Source organism: Procambarus clarkii, chromosome 86 (assembly GCF_040958095.1).
Source record: "Procambarus clarkii isolate CNS0578487 chromosome 86, FALCON_Pclarkii_2.0, whole genome shotgun sequence".
NCBI classification, from domain to species: Eukaryota; Metazoa; Arthropoda; class Malacostraca; order Decapoda; family Cambaridae; genus Procambarus; species Procambarus clarkii.
Window position 1 is genome coordinate 16,613,004 of NC_091235.1, and position 21,464 is coordinate 16,634,467.

General features: G+C 44.0%; 2 protein-coding genes across 2 annotated transcripts in view; one reads left to right on the forward strand and one right to left on the reverse strand.

Annotated features, from left to right (window-relative positions):
• Nucleotides 1-677: 677 nt before the first annotated feature.
• Nucleotides 678-16,247, forward strand: LOC123767747 (organic cation transporter protein). Its single transcript, XM_045757726.2, has 12 exons — nucleotides 678-809; nucleotides 8,087-8,309; nucleotides 9,150-9,285; nucleotides 10,127-10,313; nucleotides 10,958-11,061; nucleotides 11,858-12,012; nucleotides 12,146-12,314; nucleotides 12,600-12,747; nucleotides 12,866-13,059; nucleotides 13,494-13,666; nucleotides 14,379-14,563; nucleotides 14,830-16,247. Exons 1-12 carry the CDS (start codon nucleotides 690-692, stop codon nucleotides 15,106-15,108), a joined length of 2,073 nt encoding a protein of 690 aa, XP_045613682.2. The 5' UTR covers nucleotides 678-689; the 3' UTR covers nucleotides 15,109-16,247.
• A 1,999-nt stretch (nucleotides 16,248-18,246) lies between these two features.
• LOC123767756 (uncharacterized) overlaps nucleotides 18,247-21,464 on the reverse strand; it is a 52,813-nt gene continuing 49,595 nt past the window's right edge. Inside the window, exons 9-11 of the mRNA XM_045757738.2 lie at nucleotides 21,239-21,343; nucleotides 20,906-21,022; nucleotides 18,247-19,108 (exon numbers count right to left, since the gene is read on the reverse strand). Of these exons, the coding sequence (XP_045613694.2) occupies nucleotides 18,731-19,108; nucleotides 20,906-21,022; nucleotides 21,239-21,343 (600 nt within the window). The 3' untranslated portion in view covers nucleotides 18,247-18,730. The remainder of the gene's footprint in view (nucleotides 19,109-20,905; nucleotides 21,023-21,238; nucleotides 21,344-21,464) is intronic.

Sequence of the window (21,464 nt, forward strand, 5' to 3'; positions counted from 1 at the left end):
TCTTAATTTTTTAACTATCAATTCCGATAATTATTAATCCAACATTTTATTTAGGCAAAATTACACAAATTTACCGGATTTCTTTATGTAGATATGTACATAGGCTATAAACATTGTTGGAATGATGCGTAGATAAGCATGTCGCGTAAACCCACTAATACACAGCGTTTCCGGCCATAATGTGGGGAAACTTAAAGACTTAATGAGACCAAAAACAAAAAAAATTAAGTAGAGAAATAAATAAATAAAAATATACACTAAAATGAAGCAGAGAAATTTAAATAAAATGATTACATGATGGAACGGCAAGATTATAACAGAGCAACAAAGTAAATTTTCTTGATATATAGACTACCAAATATTTTAAAGTCAATGGCGTAGAAGTACTACTGCCCATAGTCAAGACTTCTCTATAAACGACAACAAACAAAAATTATTCCTGAACAACATTCCAGCAACTTGACTAGGCTGCCAGACGTATGCATAGAAACAAAAATGTATGAACTATCCTCATACATGATACATAACGTACGTATCACTTGAATGTATCCTACAAATCCCCACTATGCTGTTGGTGTAAACTGGAGGCTGCAGTTTAATAATCTAGAGCGCCAAGGAGGAAAAGCAGTACGATAGCTTCTCCTCAGGGAAAGTCACAGACAGGTATAAGGTAGAGGATTGATCATTCTATGACCTGTATACATTTATTGGTTACCAGTGCCTCACGAGGTGGCGGGTGTGTGTATCTACACTCAAGATACATTACACTCCTTGTCTCTCTGTGTATTACAGCAGTGGTGTTCCTCAAGGTGACTATCACGTAATAATTACTTCAATCACGTCAACATTTCAAGGTAGTCAATTAAATGACTACCAACACTTCAATTAAATGAAACTGCTGACTTTCAAGACTTATAAGTTGGATAAGGATGAACAAGACTTGATATGGCGCTAGATTTCTTGCGTTTTGGCTATATTCTAAGCCCCGCGTAAAGGCCCATATTGAAACTCACGATAGAAGGCGGCGCCAAGCCGGGGAGAATCACGGTATTCAAAAGTAAACTTAATGAAAACTAAACCCATTTAAAGCATGAAACACATGAGCGCCGTGTACCGTCTGGTCGGTTAGAAACATTTACTAGACCCCGTAGCCTAGTGGTGAGACACTCGCCTGGGGTTTCGCGAGCGTTTTTGCCTGGGTTCGTATCCTGGCCGGGGAGGATTGACTGGGAGTCAGTCCTTAACTATAGCCTCTGTTCACCCAGCAGTGAATGGGTACCTGGTTGTTAAACGATTTGGCGGGTCGTATTCCGGGAAATATTAATATTAGGAACCTGCCCGAAATGTTACGCGTGCTGGTGGCTGTACAAGAATGTGAGAACTCTTGTATATATATAATAAAAATCATGATAGCGTTTCGGGCAGTGATATATAGTACTTTCCGGTCGAAATCATCAATATGTATAGTGATGGACCACCAAAGGGTCACATTTTGTACTTTTCATTTCATAGGCTGGGAAAAATAGTTTAATACCAAATTTAATTATGCCTAGGCCTAGTATAGTACATATATATACTATATTTGGTCAAATACTACGGGCTCACCATAGCCCGTGCTACTTGGAGCTTTTTGTTCCCAGTAGCTGAACCTAAAAAAAAAACAGGAGGCAGCGTATATTCGGCCTAGGGTTGGAAACGTCGTCGAAACGACGTTTCGGTCCATCCTGGACCATTCACAAGTCGATTGTGCGAAACGTCGTCGTCCCTTCACTTTCTAGTGTGTGGTTTGGTCAACATTGCAACACATTGAACTATGCAACACTGTTTATCCGTAGGAGAGAGAGAGTAGAGGCAATGTGTTGGCATAAGGTCGTCCTCCAGGGCTCTCATAGGCAGGGCGATGTTCTCTTTCAAGGCGACCCAGTACCCACTCCAGGTACCCTGACCAGACACAACTGTACTTGTTCTGTTTATCGGTCGACTGGGTGGTGGTCAACTCTTTCGCCCTGGCTGTCCTTGGCTAGCTCGTCTGTGTCCTGTGTTCTTGACTAGCTCGTCTGTGGCCTGTCTGGCTAGCTCGTCTGTGTCCTGTGTTCTTGACTAGCTCGTCTGTGGCCTGTCTGGCTAGCTCGTCTGTGTCCTGTGTTCTTGACTAGCTCGTCTGTGGCCTGTCTGGCTAGCTCGTCTGTGTCCTGTGTTCTTGACTAGCTCGTCTGTGGCCTGTCTGGCTAGCTCGTCTGTGTCCTGTGTTCTTGACTAGCTGTGGCCTGTGTCCTTGATTAGCTGTGTCCTGTGTCCTTGACTAGCTGTGTCCTGTGTCCTTGACTAGCTGTGTCCTGTGTCCTTGACTAGCTCGTCTGTCATGCTTGAGAACCTGAGGATGGTTGCAGTGGGCTTCCCATTACACCAGGAAGTCATCATTACGCACGAGTGAGCTGCCATCACAATATGCACGAGTGAGCTGCCATCACAATATGCACGAGTGAGCTGCCATCACAATACGCACGAGTGAGCTGCCATCACAATACGCACGAGTGAGCTGCCATCACAATACGCACGAGTGAGCTGCCATCACAATACGCACGAGTGAGCTGCCATCACAATATGCACGAGTGAGCTGCCATCACAATACGCACGAGTGAGCTGCCATCACAATACGCACGAGTGAGCTGCCATCACAATATGCACGAGTGAGCTGCCATCACAATACGCACGAGTGAGCTGCCATCACAATACGCACGAGTGAGCTGCCATCACAATACGCACGAGTGAGCTGCCATCACAATACGCACGAGTGAGCTGCCATCACAATACGCACGAGTGAGCTGCCATCACAATATGCACGAGTGAGCTGCCATCACAATACGCACGAGTGAGCTGCCATCACAATATGCACGAGTGAGCTGCCATCACAATACGCACGAGTGAGCTGCCATCACAATATGCACGAGTGAGCTGCCATCACAATACGCACGAGTGAGCTGCCATCACAATATGCACGAGTGAGCTGCCATCACAATACGCACGAGTGAGCTGCCATCACAATACGCACGAGTGAGCTGCCATCACAATACGCACGAGTGAGCTGCCATCACAATACGCACGAGTGAGCTGCCATCACAATACGCACGAGTGAGCTGCCATCACAATACGCACGAGTGAGCTGCCATCACAATATGCACCAGCTGACTGTCATCACAATACGCACCAGCTGACTGTCATCAACAACGAATTGGACAACTGCACAAGGCAACAAATTCCGTCACGGGATCAAGTTGACCACAGGACGATATGTAGAGGCTTAAAATTGACACAAGTTTGACAGATGCAATTTAATATTGTCAAATGTAATGTTCTAAACCTTGGAAATGATAGGCTTATGAACGTAAGAATTGAGGAAACTGCAGGTCAATAATGGCACACATACGGGGCATCTGGCTAAAGTAGGATGCCCGACGCTTAGGGTTAGCCTCACTCAACTTTGCAAGATGATATTTGGGGGCATGCGAGTGCCATAGGCCAGTCGGAGATCACCGTTTAAGAAATATCAGCGATTTTCATGGAGTCTGAAATAGGAGATGTGTTTTCCGGAGAGTGAAAAGGAGACGTGTAAAGAGGGGGAAGAGAGGAGGCGGGGGAAGAGATGATTGACAAAGTAGGGATTAGATGGGGGTATAGAGGGGGAGGGGTGTGAGAAGATGGTAGAAAGGCTAGAGAGTGAATGAGAGGGGGACCTTGAAGGAGAAAGTTGGAGAGGGAAAGACAGGGGGGGGATGCTGGAAAAAAAAAGAGGGGGGGAAAGAGAGAGAGAGAGAGAGAGAGAGAGAGAGAGAGAGAGAGAGAGAGAGAGAGAGAGAGAGAGAGAGAGAGAGAGAGAGAGAGACAGACAGACAGACAGACAGACAGACAGACAGACAGACAGACAGACACAGACAGACAGACCCGGGCCCAGCTGGGTCTCCCTCTCAGTACATTATAGAGTAACAACACCGCAAATTACTCATATAGACTCCGGACACGAAGCGCCTTGAGCCCCCTCCGTAAACGACCTCAAGATACACGTAAGATGGCAAGTGTTTTCAAGACACCTGACACGACACGATCTATACGAGAGATCACAAATCTACACGCTACCTGATCACCTGAAATATTTTGCCCAGCGACACTAAACTTGTGAACAGATCAATCGTTAATTGATGATTAGACACAGCCGAAGCACTATGACCTGACCCTAACCTAACCCGTTTAAGGCCTAAATATGCAGTCCTAATATAGGCACTTGTAGGCCAATGATAGTACACACAAGTACTTTACGAGGACTAAGAGAAAGGTTTTTGGTGTTGCCTTGTCTGACTACAAAATAGTACAAAACGGGGGACTTTCTTCCGGGTTCAACAGTCCATGTTGTGTACATTCCATTAATAGTAGCTATAGGTACGATCAGTTTTGAAGAATTGGTGGGTAATGGAAGGTAACGAACAGTATTGGAAGGTAACGAACAGTATTGGAAGGTAACGAACAGTATTGGAAGGTAACGAACAGTATTGGAAGGTAACGAACTGTATTGAAAGGTAACGAACAGTATTGGAAGGTAACGAACAGTATTGGAAGGTAACGAACTGTATTGAAAGGTAACGAACATTGGTCAAAACTAATTTTCATTCAATAATGACGATGTATTCCTCCGCTGGTGAGGTGCGACACGCAGCCCGCCCTCCTAAGGTTCCCAACGTCAAGAAACCTGTCAATTTAAAGTGGTCTCTCCTAACCTACCAGAGGACCCAAAACAGAAAACGGCACAGTACGCCACCTTCGCCAGCCGCTTTCATTTTCTAGTACGACAATTTTTGGCCTTATGTGACGCCTACGAGCGAAAAGCGACGTTCTTTGTAGGAGAGGATGGCGGTGGCGCCTCGGTGGGAAGGTCTCTGCCCGCGGGGCCAGGTTTGCCCCACCACCGGATGATCCAGCCCGTCCTCCTAAGCTTTCCCAACGTCTAGAAACTGTCGTACTACAGTGCCCCTTATCCTAACCTACCAGAGGACCCACAACGGGACAATAAATCAATTTCGCGAACCATTTTCTAGTACGTCGATTTTTTTTACTTTAGGAAGAGTATGCGTCAACGTTTCGGTCCGTCCTGGACCATTCTAGAGTCGATTGTGAATGGTCCAGGACGGACCGAAACGTCGTCGTCCCTTCACTTTCTAGTGTGTGGTCTGGTCAACATATTTCAGCCACGTTATTGTGACTCATCGTCTGCAGTATATGTCAAAATGCGATGTTCTATTAGGACGAATTGCAACCAAACCGGGAAGACTAGCGAAACTCTTCCTAAGTGTTGTTTTGAAGCCTTTGAACCATACTCACATTCACTAGTTAAGACGATGATGATTGATGGATGATTGATAAAGATTAAGCCACCCAAGAGGTGGCACGGGCATGACGTAACAGACGATTATAGTGTAATACCCAGCAGGTGTGAGGGGCTCTAGAAGAGCATCTGACCCTTTATGAAACGTGCAGAACCATTTTGGGTGACTAGGAATGCATCAAGTATTTATATATATTTGTGCCTGCAGAATTGAGCTTAGTTTTTTTACCCCCGCCTTTCTAACCCTAATTTGTATAATATACAGGATTTCACACCCATTTTTTCTCTCATATCTACTATTAAACACACCTTAGAGTGAAAGCAAGTTGACACAGTACACCAAGTTGGTCGCCATCACGAGAAAGTGTAAACACAGAGGGCTGAGACGCCACAATTACTGTACCAAGATGGAAGACATTGCAACGGGTTTTCCCCATAGTGCGACCGACATGCTCACCCGCCTGGTACTGCTGCTTGGCTATCAAGGTGCACGGAGACATGAATGCAAGTCACTCTTCAAGAACTCATAGTCTCTCTCTCCGTATCATTGCGACGTTGCATGCAACGTGGGGTGGGCAGAGAAGGGGGGAGGGGGGTGGCGGCGTGGACAGAGAAGGGGGGGGGGTGGCTGCATGGGCAGACAAGGGGGAGGGGTGGTGGCGGCGTGGGAAGACAAGGGGGAGGGGGGTGGCGGCGTTGGCAGACAAGGGGGAGGGGGGGGGTGGCGGCGTGGGCAGACAAAGGGGGGGGTGGCTGAGTGGGCAGACAAAGGGGGGGCTGAGTGGGCAGACAAAGGGGGGGGGGGGTGGCTGAGTGGGCAGACAAAGGGGGGTGGCTGAGTAGGCAGACAAAGGGGGGGGTGGCTGAGTAGGCAGACAAAGGGGGGGTGGCTGAGTGGGCAGACAAAGGGGGATGGCTGAGTGGGCAGACAAAGGGGGGGGGTGGCTGAGTGGGCAGACAAAGGGGGGGTGGCTGAGTGGGCAGACAAGGGGGGAGGGGTGGAGGCCTGGGCAGAAAAAGGGGGGTGTCGTGGGGCATAGAGGAGGGTAGCATAGGGCAGGGAAGGGTGGGGGGGGTGTCATCAGGGGCCAACAACCTGTCAGCTCCGGGCCAACCAACATTACTCTTAACAAACCACAAAGACCCCCCCACCTACACCAAGCATATTCTCACAACTTACTCATCACCCGCCACACGTCAGCCAGAGATGATGATGTTGGCTGACACTGCTAGACTCATCAGCCACACACCCCAGCTGACGGCTGACAACACAAATGGCTGACCCTCCTCCCACGACCAACGGAAACCAACTGACATCTTTTGTTTTCCTTTCTCTGCCAGAGAAAACGGGAACAAAACAAGGCGTTCAAATTCAAAATTCAAATTCAAAAAAGTTTATTGAGGTATAAATGCACACAAAGGATTCACCCTTTTCAGTAGAACGTATTCATACATATATGTATAGATACATCACAAACATTGAAAATATTACGGGACCAAGACGCTCGCCCCAAGAACGACAACGATGGGAGCCAAACTACTAGTAATTACTCGACCAGTATTTACTGCGAGACAGTAAACATTTTTCTCTTATGATATACACAAAAATACCAGCCTATACTCCTGTCTATAGTAACCATGAGGACCATAGTACATATACCGACGTACACCGGCTCACAAAGGTTCACAAATGCTCACGAAAGTTCACAAATGCTCACGAATTTTCAGAAATACTCACAAACGTTCACAAATGCTCAGAAAGGTTCGCACAAATACTCACAAAAGTTCACAAAGGTTCACAAATGCTCACGAATGTTCACAAATGCCCACAAAGATTCACAAATGCTCACAAAGGTTCACACAAATACTCACAAAAGTTCACAAATGCTCACAAAGGTTCACAAATGCTCACGGAAGTTCACAAATGTTCAGAAAGGTTCACACAAATACTCACAAAAGTTCACAAAGGTTCACAAATGCTCACGAATGTTCACAAAGATTCACAAATGCTCACAAAGGTTCACACAAATACTCACAAAAGTTCACAAATGCGCACAAAGGTTCATAAATGTTCACAAAAGTTCACAAATGCTCACAAAGATTCATACAAAGGCTCACAAAAGTTCACAAAGGTTGACACAAATGCTCACAAAGGTTCACAAATGCTCACAAAGGTTCACAAATGCTCACAAAAGTTCACAAATGCTCACAAAGGTTCACAAATGCTCACAATTGGTTCATAAAGGGTCAAAAAATGCTAACAAATGTTCACAAAGACTCACAGAGTTCACAAAGGCTCAAAAACGTTTCACAAAGGCTCACAAATATTTACAAAAGTTTACAACAAAGACTCACAAATGTTCACACAGGCTCAAAAAGGCTGAAAAAAGTCTCACAAAGGTTTACAAAGGCTCACAAAGGTTTACAAAGGTTCATACAAACTCACAAAGTCTTACAAAATCTCCCAAAAGATCACACAAAGGTTTACAAAGGCCCTCAGTCACAGCGATCACTTTGGGGCAATTGGTGAATGTATGAAACATATTGAAACACGTAAATATGTAAACATAAAATAACATATCGATGTATTCATTGCTTAACTAACGAATAACATGACTTGACAATGGCTTGAAAATGGTCCAAGACGGATCGAAACGTCGTGTCTTCACCTTCCAAGGTGTACTTAACTATATATAATTGTCCCCCTTACAGCACAACACAATGACGACAGAAAACGGAGAGGGAGACTTCGATAAAACGAAGACGGACGCCACGGAGATGGAAGAAGGGACCAAAGGAAAGGAGGTGAAGAATAAGGTGACCTCCTCCTACGGGGTGGATGACCTCAGCTGGGTGACCACCTTCGAGCACCTGCTTCAGGTGGTGGGGGAAAGCGGCAGGTGGAATGTCCTTATCTTCATCATGTGTTCTGCCGGTTAGTAGCTGGCTTGGTACGTGGGTTATTATCTGGGGGTTTAGTGCCAGGCTTTGTGGGTTATTATCTGGGGGTTAGTTCCAGGCTTTGTGGGTTATTATCTGGGGGTTAGTGCCAGGCTTTGTGGGTTATTATCTGGGGTTTAGTGCCAGGCTTTGTGGGTTATTATCTGGGGGTTTAGTGCCAGGCTTTGTGGGTTATTATCTGGGGGTTTAGTGCCAGGCTTTGTGGGTTATTATCTGGGGGTTTAGTGCCAGGCTTTGTGGGTTATTATTTGGGGGTTAGTGCCAGGCTTTGTGGGTTATTATCTGGGGGTTAGTGCCAGGGTTTATGGGTTAGTGCCTCGCTTTGTGGATCATTATCTGGCGTTTAAATTAGTGTTTTTGCTCTGTGGATTAATACCTGGGTTTGTGGATTAGCATTTGATTTTGTGATTACATGACTTTATGGATTTGCATCTGGCTTTTGTGTGCTTGTGACTGGTTTTGTGGGTTTTTGAATGGCGATGTGAAATAGTGTTTGAATTAGTGATCGTTTGAAGATATATATGACTGCTAGTGTGAGTTTGTAGACTAGTGCAGGTGTTTAGATATGTGGATTTGGTTCAGGTATGTGTGTGTGTGTGTGTGTGTGTGTGTGTGTGTGTGTGTGTGTGTGTGTGTGTGTGTGTGTGTGTGTGTGTGTGTGTGTGTGTGTGTGTGTGTGTGTGTGTGTGTGTATGTATGTACTCACCTAATTGTGCTTGCGGAGGGGTGGGCTCTGGCTCTTCGTGTGTGTGTGTGTGCAAAATCTCACCCCCTTCGTGAAGGAGCCTTCTTTAACCACCCGTTACTCTTGCAGTTGCCTTCGTCTCACCGCTGCAAACTCTGTCGTACCAGTTCCTAGGGGCGACGCCGGACCACTGGTGCCACGTGGCGCCCCTGGTGGAGGCCAACTGGACCCAAAACCAGATCCTCGAACTTGCCATCCCCTTCAGGTGAGGCCACTCCAGACCAGGCCGACATCAGAGCGCAACTCCATAGTCTCCTGAGACTGATGGATGCCTACTACTAATTTTTATAACATGTGTGGCAATTTGTTAATAATAATAATACTTATAATTACTCAAACTCAAGAGATTTGATATGTAAATGTTTATACATTTAGAGTAAATGACCGACATTGCCAGACAAGCCTCCTAATTACCCAACTATCTGGTGCATATACAACCTGCGCTCACCACCATTCCAAAGTCCACCAGCTCAAACCTCCAAGATAGCTGAATGATGTACTAACACAACTCAATCGCAACAGCAAACAATGCTTCAGAATGAAGCATGTAAACAACTCTAATAACCACAAACAACTTTACCACAAACACCTCTAAGAGAGCCACAAATAACTGTTATAACCACAACAACTTTGCGATTTTGTGTTGTTGCAACTGCAACAATAGTTGCATATATGCGTGGTGGCATATATGCAACTGAAAACTGCAAACCATAGTTCATTCATCAAGACAGTCAGCGACCAATCCTGAGGACGCAATAATTGCAACATTTATCACAGCAGCGCCATCACAGACAACTCTCAACTCAAACCAAGTTATCAGTTCTTATCTTAAACGTAACAATCGCCTGTGCACAATCTATATAAACACCCTCAGTGCAACCCAACATCACCACAGGGGGAACGTACATCCATTTTGACCACCAGAGAGTCTGCTCACACGAGACTGCTGGTCCCCACTACACATATAATAGTAGTAGATTATTTTCACATAAAATATAAATTCTTGTTGCTATGTGAGTGATACGATCGACCATCCTGCGGTGCAGCAACGCTACAGGGAAGCGCGAGGGTTGCCAGATGCGGGACCTGGACTACAAGGCGGCCGCAGCGCTGGGCTACGAGGCCACCATGCAGGACGTGGGGCAGGTCGGGGCCAACTCCTCTTCCGCCCTCATCTTCTGCCCCGTCAGGGAGTTCAACCACTCCCAGTACGCCTCCACCGTCGTCACGGAGGTAAGCCTTCTTGTTGGATACCTCGTCATGATTCATATAACGTTAACCAGAAGACTTACTGATTTTATTTTTCATTTAAATACAAATATTTGTTCCAAAAATGTGTGAATACTTTTCTGTTGTCAATGATGTGACCGAACCTAACGGAGCCTTATCAAGATGTTTAGAATGTGTCCCTTCACAGTGCTATGCTCTGCCTCCGTCTCTACCACCTACACAATGTTAGTTATAAATATACAGGTCATTAAATGGGTTAGACAATGGGTTGGCTTGTCTAGTACATAATGTCTCCAGAGGAACACCGGTTGGACTACTACAACCAAAATGCTAAGCAAAGTTCTCTTCACATCAACAACAATGTTTCTATCCTTTTCTATATCCCATAATTTCATCGTCTCTTTATTTGTCTCCGTGTTTAATGTGAATTAGTTAAGCAATCTTTATGCAACAGATCGTTGGCTACGTCTGCGATGTGTGGAAATGTGTGTCTGTTAATATAACAGCTTTCTATATTCAAGATTATAATATGCTTTCTAATTGCGATATATTTCCCGTGGATGTGATATTATCCTGTGGGCGTGGTGGTGTCCTGTGGGCGTGGTGGTATCCTGTGGGCGTGGTGGTATGGTGTGGGCGTGATACAGTGGGACCTGGTGTGTGATCGCCGAGTGCTCTACTCCACAACACAAGCGGTGATGCAGGGCGGTAAACTGGCAGGCTTTATCATCTTCGGCTACCTTGTTGATGCGTGAGTAATGTCACCGCCCTCCAAGTCTTCACACTTTTCACCATCACCAAAATTTTAAGTGCCGTTCAGCATTCTTATAACTTTGAATTGATTGTGAGTGCTGGTAGACCTGCAAATTACTAATGTTGTGTCTGCAGGATTCAATATAACTTTTACTGTGAGTGGTGACAAATTCACAATGTACTTAATTAAACTGTAAATTCAGAAAAAAGTCTTCTAAGTTGCTTACAAACTTCTAGCATAACTAAGCTTTCTAGTCGGGGATATTTTAGACCCTAATGCTTACGTGATACACAGTGCAGACTAATAAATTATGGGTATTGGCACAATTACTTCTTATGCCATACGCAGTGAAAGCTTTTGTGCATCTCTATATATAAAAGATCTGATCATCAGTTCTAACAGACTTTATTACATGTAACATAAACAAAAGCATTTCGGATCTTTTGTGGATACTATATTGCTTTTCAATAAATAAGTCATTTAGACGTAAATGTTGGAGAGTTTATAATTTCTTGTTTGGGTCTAATTTATGCAATTTTAAGTCTTTTTTTTTGTTTCAGAATCTTTTGTGTAAATTTTAACATAAGCAAAAATCACTCACTTGCACTCTTTAGCCATCTTATCCAGGCATATAGATGTACCCTTAATGTTTTTAGCCACTTCCAAAGGCATAAATTCACTCTCATTGTCAAAACTTATTTTCCATAATGTTGCGCTAATTAAGCTTTCATTTCAGTTATAGTGATATAGAATTTCTCACTAAGTATATTTTGCGTCCTCCGGTGGGAGACAGGATCGGACGTCGACCTGTGGTCCTGGTGTCCGTGGTCTTGTATCTGACGGCAGGACTGCTGGCAGCTGCGGCGCCCAGCATCGAACTCTACATCGCGTTGAAGTTCCTGGTCGCTGCCGTGGGGGCCGGCCAGTACCTCAGTATCTTCGTCTTCGGTAGGCTGTGTATATGATCTCCTGTGGTAGGCTGTGTATATAGTATCTCCTGTGGTAGGCTGTGTATAGTATCCCCTGTGGTAAGCTAAACTCCAGTACCTCCTGGTGGTGACCTTCCCGCCCGCTTCAACAGTGATGGAGACCTGCGCTTCCAAGTACCGGGCGGCGTCCGGGACGCTGGTGGTGGTCCCGTGGGCACTGGGATATATGGTGGCTCCTGGCATCGCCTACTTTATACGACCCTGGAGGCTGTTGCAGGTCACCTACAGCGCCATGGGCTTCTACCTCATTATATACTTCTGGTGAGTCGATTTGTCAATCATACCTTCGCTTCCTAAGGTGCCTGTGTTCAGCAGTCACCTTCCTGAACTGCAATGTACTTCTTTTGAGTGTTTTATCGTCAGATATGTTTGTTGCAATTACTGCTGTAGCATGTTGCATGTCGTCTGGTTAGATTCAATTATATTATGGTAATAGGATTAATTAAGTTAGGCTTTCTTCATCTACCCAAAATTCTCTCCACGTTTTCCCAATCTCTCAGAAATCCGTGAAATATGATAATTACATGAAGATGACTGTGTTTTCAGGCTGTTGCCGGAGTCACCTCGCTGGCTTATAGACCAGGGCCGCTACCAGGAGGCCCTCAAGGTTTTGACCTGGATGGGGACCGTAAACAAGAAGACTCTGCCCTCTGACGAAGTCTTACTCTCTGCCATGGAAAATGTCAATCAAAAGGTCTGTTCTAGAGACACATACTTTTGAGTATAATTGTCGAAAAAACTGTTGTTATAGCTACGTGTTTAATTATATACTTACGGACATGATGTTTTTAACAAATATTTCACAATTCCAGAAAGACCAACAGAAAGAGGAATCAGAGAGCACTGCAAAAACCGGCTTACTTTCTCTTATTTTGGTCACAATGAAGAAGCTAGTCATCTTAATTCTTACTCCGGAGTGTCGAAGAATGACGCTGGTGGTGTTCTTTTGCTGGTTCTCCGCCTCCATGGTCTACTACGGCATCGCCCTTAACGCCAATAACCTCAGGCACGCATTCCCACATGTCTCTCTTCTCTCTTGTACACGTATTAGCGAACACTCTTGTAAAACCTGACTGTATACTGCCATCTGGTCCTGTTCATTATATGTGAAGTTGAAAAAACGAATGTCTGTGTAATCTTCGGCACTTATTGTTTCTGCAACACAGGGTAAGGAACACATTAAATTACGAGAGGAAATATTGTCTTCACATTATAAAAACAGATTAACATAGCTAGGTTACAAAAATACTCAAAGGATGGGGTAAATGGCAGTTCACCAAAAAGTCTATACACACGAGACCTAGTCAACGAGAGTGGTGATCAATGAACCGATTCCTCAGCTGGTATGTCCAAAAGCTCTTTACAGTTAGACTGATATCTTTTTACCCCTCGCCTCTGCCTGCAGGGAACTAACCGCTCTCTTGACTGTTTCTCCTACAGCACCGACCCTTACTTGTACATCTTCCTCGGAGGGCTGCTGGAAGTACCGTCTTACCTCCTGCTGTGGCCAGCTCTCATCTATATAGGGAGGAAGAAGACCCTTTCAGCGCTCTATTTCTTCTGCTCCGTCTGTATCTTCACCGTGATGATTCTCATGGTGACATATCGTGGAGGTGGGTAGCATACTCGTCCAAGTCACCAAGAGAGGTGGCGTGCTCGGGGAAATCACGAAGCTATGGATTTTCTGTGCTGTTTGTTGACATCAAATTAAGTGTTCTTGTATTCATGCTTCTTCACACTGTTTTCAAGCTTGAAGCACTTGTCTAAGTTCCTGAGACGAAACGTGCTGTTGATCCTCCTCAGTGTAAAATAAGTCTAGACTCATGCGTGTGTTTACTTGAGAAAACTATGTTAGTGTTTTGTTTAATTTATCCACATTTTGGATATATCATGAATGGGTTCATAAAATAATTTAGAAAATAGTATATATCTACCTTATTCTTGGCATACATTGCAGCATAAAGTGTATCTCCCCTGGTGGCAGTTAATAATTCTAATTGTATCCCCCTAATGGCAGTTAAATGTACTTATAGTAACCCCCTATAGTGACGGTTATTAGTTCTGATAATACCCCCTCCCCTAGTGGCAGTTATTAGTACTAATTGTACCCTCATAGTGACAGTTATCAGTACTGATTATAACTCCCGAGTAGGCTGACCCCTCTTGTAGGTTGTCCCTTCCCCCTTAGGAAGGTTGTCCCATCTAGGTAGATTGTTCATCCCTTGGTAGGTTGTCCTCCCCCACTAGAAGGATTAGACAAGTTCTTGCTGTAGACGCTGTGGAGGTGTCCCTGCCTGTGGAACTAAAGCCGTGATGTACCGACAGAAGCCGAGGTGGCCATGGTGATCTTCTCCCAATGCGGCAAAGTGGCCGTGACCGCCGGGTTCCAGCTAGTCTGGATGTACACAGCCGAGCTCTTCCCCACCAAGTACCGCTCGCTGGCCGTCGGCCAATCCAGCTTCTGCGCGCGCCTCGGCAGCACCGCTTCCCCGTTCATCAACGATATCTTGGTGAGCGGTTTATACTTTGGGTCCCTGAGAGAATATTTATTACTGCTGGGTATGTTTACATAATTGTTCTTAGTGGTGAATGTTTCGAAGAGATGTTCTTATAAACGGCAGCCATAGCCATATATCCACTTTAGATGGATATAAATAGGTGCTGCCTTGCATAAGCCAATAAACCTTCTGCAGCGTCCTTAATTTTTGTGTTATCTTGTGATCTTGTTATCTTATTGTATCCTCTATTCTTACGACATCATGATAACATGTTGCAGGGAGTGTACTCGGAGTGGGCGCCGTCAGCACTCTTCGGCGCCGTGTCCTTAATCTCGGCATCCCTGGCACTCCTCCTGCCGGAGACCAAGAGCTGTGACCTGCCAGAGTCTAACGGGTTCTTCAGCGCTAAGAATGGAGCAGCAGCAGCAGCAGCAGCAGGAGCAGCAGGCGGCGGGGAGGCTGCACACAAGCAAGATGAGAAAGGGGTTACCAACTTATCATTCATCCCGGGTTTGGAAGACGCCCAGGAGCGCGCCGACTCACCACGAGAAAAGTGACCAACCCGATCTCACTAGATTTGCATAGAAAACGTAAATATTGCGGTGCTTGGTTAGTAATGCGCCGGATTCTTTGATGGATCGGTCGATTCCGTAACAAACGCGACGTGTTACGTGAGAGCATCATGAACTTCGTAAATAATATGATGGTTAGGTAGCGACCATCTTCCACCGTGCGCATACATGTACTTATGTCTCTTACTGAAGGGGTTAATGGTTGTTCTTAAGACACTTATCATGCATACTTAAGGTGGTTCTTAAGACATTTATCATGCACACTTAACAGTGATTCTTAAGACACTTATCATGCACACTTAATGGTGGTTCTTAAGACACTTATCACGCACACTTAACGATGGCTCTCAAGACGTCCCTCATAGGTGCCAAATTATAAAGATCCAGGGAACCACTATCACTGTCTCTATTAGTTCCCTACACGAACCAAGTCATTAACAGGAGTCATTAATGAACCAGATCATTAACATGAGTCATTAATGAACCAAGTTATTAACAGAAGTCATTATAATGAACCAAGTCAGCAAACAGCACTAAGCCAGAATCACCACATCGCACTTGGATTTGAGGGCAAGGCGAAAGCAGAAGGCAGAGGGAAGGTACAGTGTCCATCCATCCACTCCTTATTGGACCATATTGGATCGAACGCAGACCTTCAGCTAACGAAGGTCACCACTCAGCCCGTCCTCGCATACAAAGATCCAAGCTCGTTAATCCAGCCGCCAAACCCCCCTGTTTATGAATGAAAAGCGGTTTACACACAACCCGTCCTCGGACCAAATCCATTTCATCCAGCGGTCGACCCCAAAGATGCATTCATCAGTTTTAACATGCTGTTCATTCAAAACAGGAATTTTATCAAATATAAATTAATATTATTTTATATTTGCATATTGTACATATTTAGGTATTGGTTAGGTTATGTTAGGTGTTTAGGTTCTGTTGGTGATTATTTGTATTTGTAGTACGTGGGTGAAGCATTTATAGCGTTGTGGTTCGAAGAAAATTCATCAGTGAAACACTTGTTCCGGAAGTGTTCGGACGTCATCAGTTGTGAATCGTGTGTAAACCGTTTTTCATTCATGAACAGGGGGTTTGGTGGGTGCATGGAATGGACTTTGGCCTTTGTTTAGAGGACGGGATGTTACACACGACTCCAAAATGATCACGTCTGAATACTTCCATAACAAATGTTTCGCTCAAGTTGTCTGTTCAAACCACAATTCGATAAATGTTTCACCTACGTACTTCAAGTACAATTAATCCCAAACAGAACCTATACATCTAACCTAACCTAACCTAACCTAACCTAACCTAACCTAACCTAACCTAACCTAACCTATGCCCAACTATACATAGAATTTTTATGTAAAGGAATATTAATTTATATATGAGTACAAACCGATTTTTAATGTCCAGTATGTTAAAATTGATGAATGTTATGTTAAAACTGGGAGGACGGCCGCTTCTTTAACCATCCTAGTGTGAAGACGGGTTGTCTGAGGAGGACGGCCGCTGCTTTAACCAGCCTAGTGTGAGGACGGGTTATCTGGGGAGGACGGCCGCTGCTTTAACCAGCCTAGTGTGAGGACGGGTTATCTGGGGAGGACGGCCGCTGCTTTAACCAGCCTAGTGTGAGGACGGGTTGTCTGGGGAGGACGGTCGCTGCTTTAACCAGCCTAATGTGAGGACGGGTTATCTGAGGACGGCCGCTGCTTTAACCAGCCTAATGTGAGGACGGGTTGTACTCCTGTACTGACCAGGCCAAGTGGCTGGGGGGGGGGGAGTATTATACGCTAATTATCATAAGAAAGTGCTATACATCCCATGTAACACTCAGCTACCAAGCTTTACCTCTACTTTCATGCTCAAACTCACAGCGATCGTCTAAACTTTCTTATCTGTTAACAATGCTTTAAAATCAAAAGTCGCAACAGTTCATTCACATCCAACAGGTCACCTCCTTATTGCTCAAGGAATAGCTTTTGATTCTATCAATAAAATGTGAAACCATTTCTGCTGGGTCTTCTTGATAAATATACATTAAACTATGTAACTAGATTATCAAGATTGTAACTTGCTTAGTTAAATGAATTTTGGGTTCAATTCCTGAGCCCATTATGTGCTTCTGTAATCCTTTTCACTACCACCCACAGAATGGGTATGGGGTCCACTAATACCCACATAATGAGTATGGGGGTCCACTACCACCCATAGGACAGAATGGGGATGGGGTCTACTACACTTCCCTCCCCCCCAGGATAGGTATGGGGTCTACTACCACATTCAGGATAGGTATGCGGTCCAAAACCACCCACAGGATGGGTATGGGAAGTATAATAAATGAACTAAACTAGCTGCTAGATCTTCAAGATCTAAAGCTCATTATTCAAAGAATATTTATATTAATGACAAATCCAGTGAAACTCCAGAACCGTATGCAAATTAAAGAGTACAAAACCCACTGCTACTCCACATATTTTTTAATTAATCCTCCCGCTAATGAGAATATGCTGGCTATTAACAGACCAAAACAGGCGCAAAATAGCATTGGTCAATGCTATTAACAACTCCCACTAGGAAGTTCAAGAACGAGTCACCCTTTTACAGTGTGGTAGATGGTTTGAACATGTTCAAATGAGAGGGCGGTGAAGGCCAAAACCTTCAGTAGTTTCAAAGCGTCATGATCCCCAGTCCGTTCTCCTAAGGTTTCCCATATGTCACGAAACTGTCGTACTAAAGTGTCCTTATCCTAACCTACCAGTGGACCCAAAACAGAAAACGGGAAAGTATGTAAAATTTAAATGAGCTGCTTCCATTTTCTAGTACAACAATTTTTGGCCTTAGGTAGAGTATACGTCAAAATGCGAGGTACTATTACGAGGACAGGTGGAACAACCCGTCCTCCTAATAGAACGTCGCATTTTGACGTCAAGATTACTGTACGCAAAATGAACACATCAATTATATAGACATGATACATACCTACAGAACCTATGCATAAATAACTAAAGAATTTTTGTTCATATGCATACAATTATTCGTTATAACATTGAAATATTTCTCAAAACAAATGGTCTGAAAATAATATCATTTTAGATTGGGAGGAGAAACTCTGTCAACTGAATTTCAGGTTAATATAAACCTGGTATATAAATTATTTTAAATCAGAACACTATCATTTGAATATATGCAATAGTGAATTTTCAACACTACCTAGCATTAAATATTTGTAAATCTATTAGAAATGTGTTCCCTAAACAATGATCTTTCTTCATGCATGACCCTTCAGGGCATCATTGATATCCCGTATTGAGGACCATTGATGGCGATTTTAGAGGATCATTGATGACCTTTCAGAGGACAAGAAAGCACAGAGGCAACACCCTGCCAAACACACGACGAAACTACGACGTTGCTACAACCTTCAAATAAGTTTTAATACCTAACAAAACGTAATTACATCCAATATATATAACGTTATAAAAACGTTCTAAAACGTCATAAAAACGTTATAACAAGATGTAACACCTTTATTACAAGTTGTAACAAGCAGAGAATAGGGACAGTGGTTTTGTGTTTGCAGGGGCACGAGCCCTCCGGTCTTTCACCCACAGAAGCACACAACGAAGAAAGAGATCAAAAATATCAATAACGTCACAGGGAAGAAGATGACCAGTTTTCGATTGAGTTCCGCGGCTCTGTCATCAGACCGGAAGCGTGCGACGTCCTGCTTGTTGTTCCTCCTTCCTTGGTGGTGGTGATGCAAGGAGAGGACCTGAACCTTGAGGAGGCTGCTCTGCTGCTGAAGGCGGAGGTTCTCCAGCAACACGAGGGAGACGATGATGAGGAAGTCCTCGCAGATGAGCGCCAGGTACCATATGTCGATGAGCTTCATGTACGAGGTCTTGGGCATGGTGAGGCTGGTCTGGCTGAAGAACGTGGCCAGCACCAGCATCGCCGTCAGGGACACCATGATGCGGTCCTTTGACAACAAGATGTGAAGTCAGATGTATATATATATATCCCGCCAAATAGGTAATTACTACAACGAAACTACAACGTTGCTACAACATTCGAACAATTTTTAACACGTAACAATTGTAACAACCAATATAGCACGTTGTAACAACGTTCAAATACGTCATTAAAACGTTTTATAACAAGATGTCACAACGTTCAAATATGTCATAAAAACGTTTTATAACAATATGTCACAATGTTCAAATACGTCATAAAAACGCTTTATAACAAGATGTCACAACGTTCAAATATGTCTTAAAAACGTTTTATAACAAAATGTAACAGCTTTATTACAAGTTGTAACAAGGAAATCATAGAGATCGTTACGTTGTGTGTTTGCAGGGTTATAAACACTAAATACTGCTACCATCGGGTCATTATGCTCAAGACATTACATAAGTTACTGGTGTCATATATGTTCCCATTTTCTTCTTATTTTTCTACCTATAATATAAAAGTCTACCCCCAAAATTGTTCTTACATGAAGTTACAATCAAGAATTTTCTATATGAAAATTAAGGAGCAAGATTATTTTTTTTAAATAATTAAAAATATATATAATGCAAAACTAATTTATCTGAGCAGCAACCAGAAGGAAACAGGAGAGGTGGGACCAGAGAGCCAAAGCTCAACCCCCCACGAGCACAAAAAGGTGAGTGAGTACAGGTAGATCAGGGACAACTCTAGGCAGGCTTCCTGTCCTCTTACAAATAATGTCGCTTTTCGCTTGTAATTTCTACGACCACAAATTGGCGTACTAGAAAAATGGAAATTTATTTCCAAATGAAATGGACCGAAGGTTAGGAGAGCTGTAAGTTCTCTTAAGGTTTCAATACGTTATAAAAACTGTTAATTTAAAGTGTCCTTTCCTAACCTAACAGACTAAGTCAGAGGAGCCAAAACAGAAAAGGGGACAGTCCGTCACTTTCGCGAGCCGCTTTCATTTTCTAGTGTGACAATTTTTATTCTTAGTGCAAACGAGCAAAAAGCAACATTATTTGTAAGTGGACAGGTTGACTGAAAGTGCTGGGATCAGACACGACCAATATCTGGCAAGATCTATTCAAGATTATGTCCTATGCTCTAAGTATTTTACCTTGTTGATAGCTGTTGTGAGCAGCTGGCACTCCTGCCCAGCTCAGCTGCACTTCTCAGCGATCCAAATTTAAAGCAATCTCAAACATAAGGTCTTTCCTGAGTCTAAACTTCAATTTATATCTATTGTTTCGACACAGGGTAACACTTGACGAAACAAATAGGCAAACAATATTAATCCCGGGAATTTAGCACCCCACATATGATGAGAGATTAAGACAGCTTAATTTACATTCTGTAGAAATGCCAAGAGTCAAGAGTAACATGAATGAAGTACACAAATGGATGAAAGAATATAATAAAAGAGATACAAATAGTGTTAAAAATATGAACACAAAATAGGACATGGAATAGTGGAAACAAATTTGATCAATTTAGGTTCTGGAAAGTCCTGTCCGTTTATTGAACAAAATTGCCAGATACCAACAGACACGAGAGCCCTGAATTGAGAAAATCAACAGAACAGGTCAGGAATCAAATCAGCATTTGAGCCCTGTCAATCAGGGATTGATGGTATCAAATCAGATTGGACAGGGATCAAATCAGCGCCTAAGGTGGCCCAGGATCCTGGGCCACCTTGGGCCCAGAAAGGATCACAGAGTCATTACAGTAGACTACCGGAAAGTCTAATGGATCACAGAGACATCGCAGGCGTCTCCCTCACCTGGAAGTCTGCCAAGTCGAAGAAGAGCGTCAGGAAGCAGATGATGACGAGCATGAGGCTGGGCACGAAGGTGTTGCAGATGTAGTAGCCGAAGAGGTTGTCGAACTCCAGCACAACCTAGGGTGTTATGGTTACAATGCTGATAGCAACAATGTTTGGATCAAATAACAATAATAATAGAATCACACGCTTAAAAACCCTTTGGGAGCCCTTGCTGGTGTACCTTCTCATGGGCCTCTAAGTTTATAACTGACTCAATGTGGGTCCGTTCTCGGTTCCTGAACCCCCGAACTCATACCGAATGGTGAGGATGAGCCTCGCCCTCATACCTACCCGCACCAGGCTGGTGTTGGCCTGTACCATGGCTGTCAGTGACTCCTTCACCAGCTCGTACTCCAGCAGGCGCCGGGATCCCTCGAACTTCACCCCAGCAGCGTCCTGAAGGGGAGACTCTCTGCTAGTTGGTTATTCCATTGATAGTTCATGTTTAGTAAAAACAAACATTGTAAGGGGAAAAACTGCAAAGGGAAGAAACTGTCAAGGGAAGAAACTGCAAGGG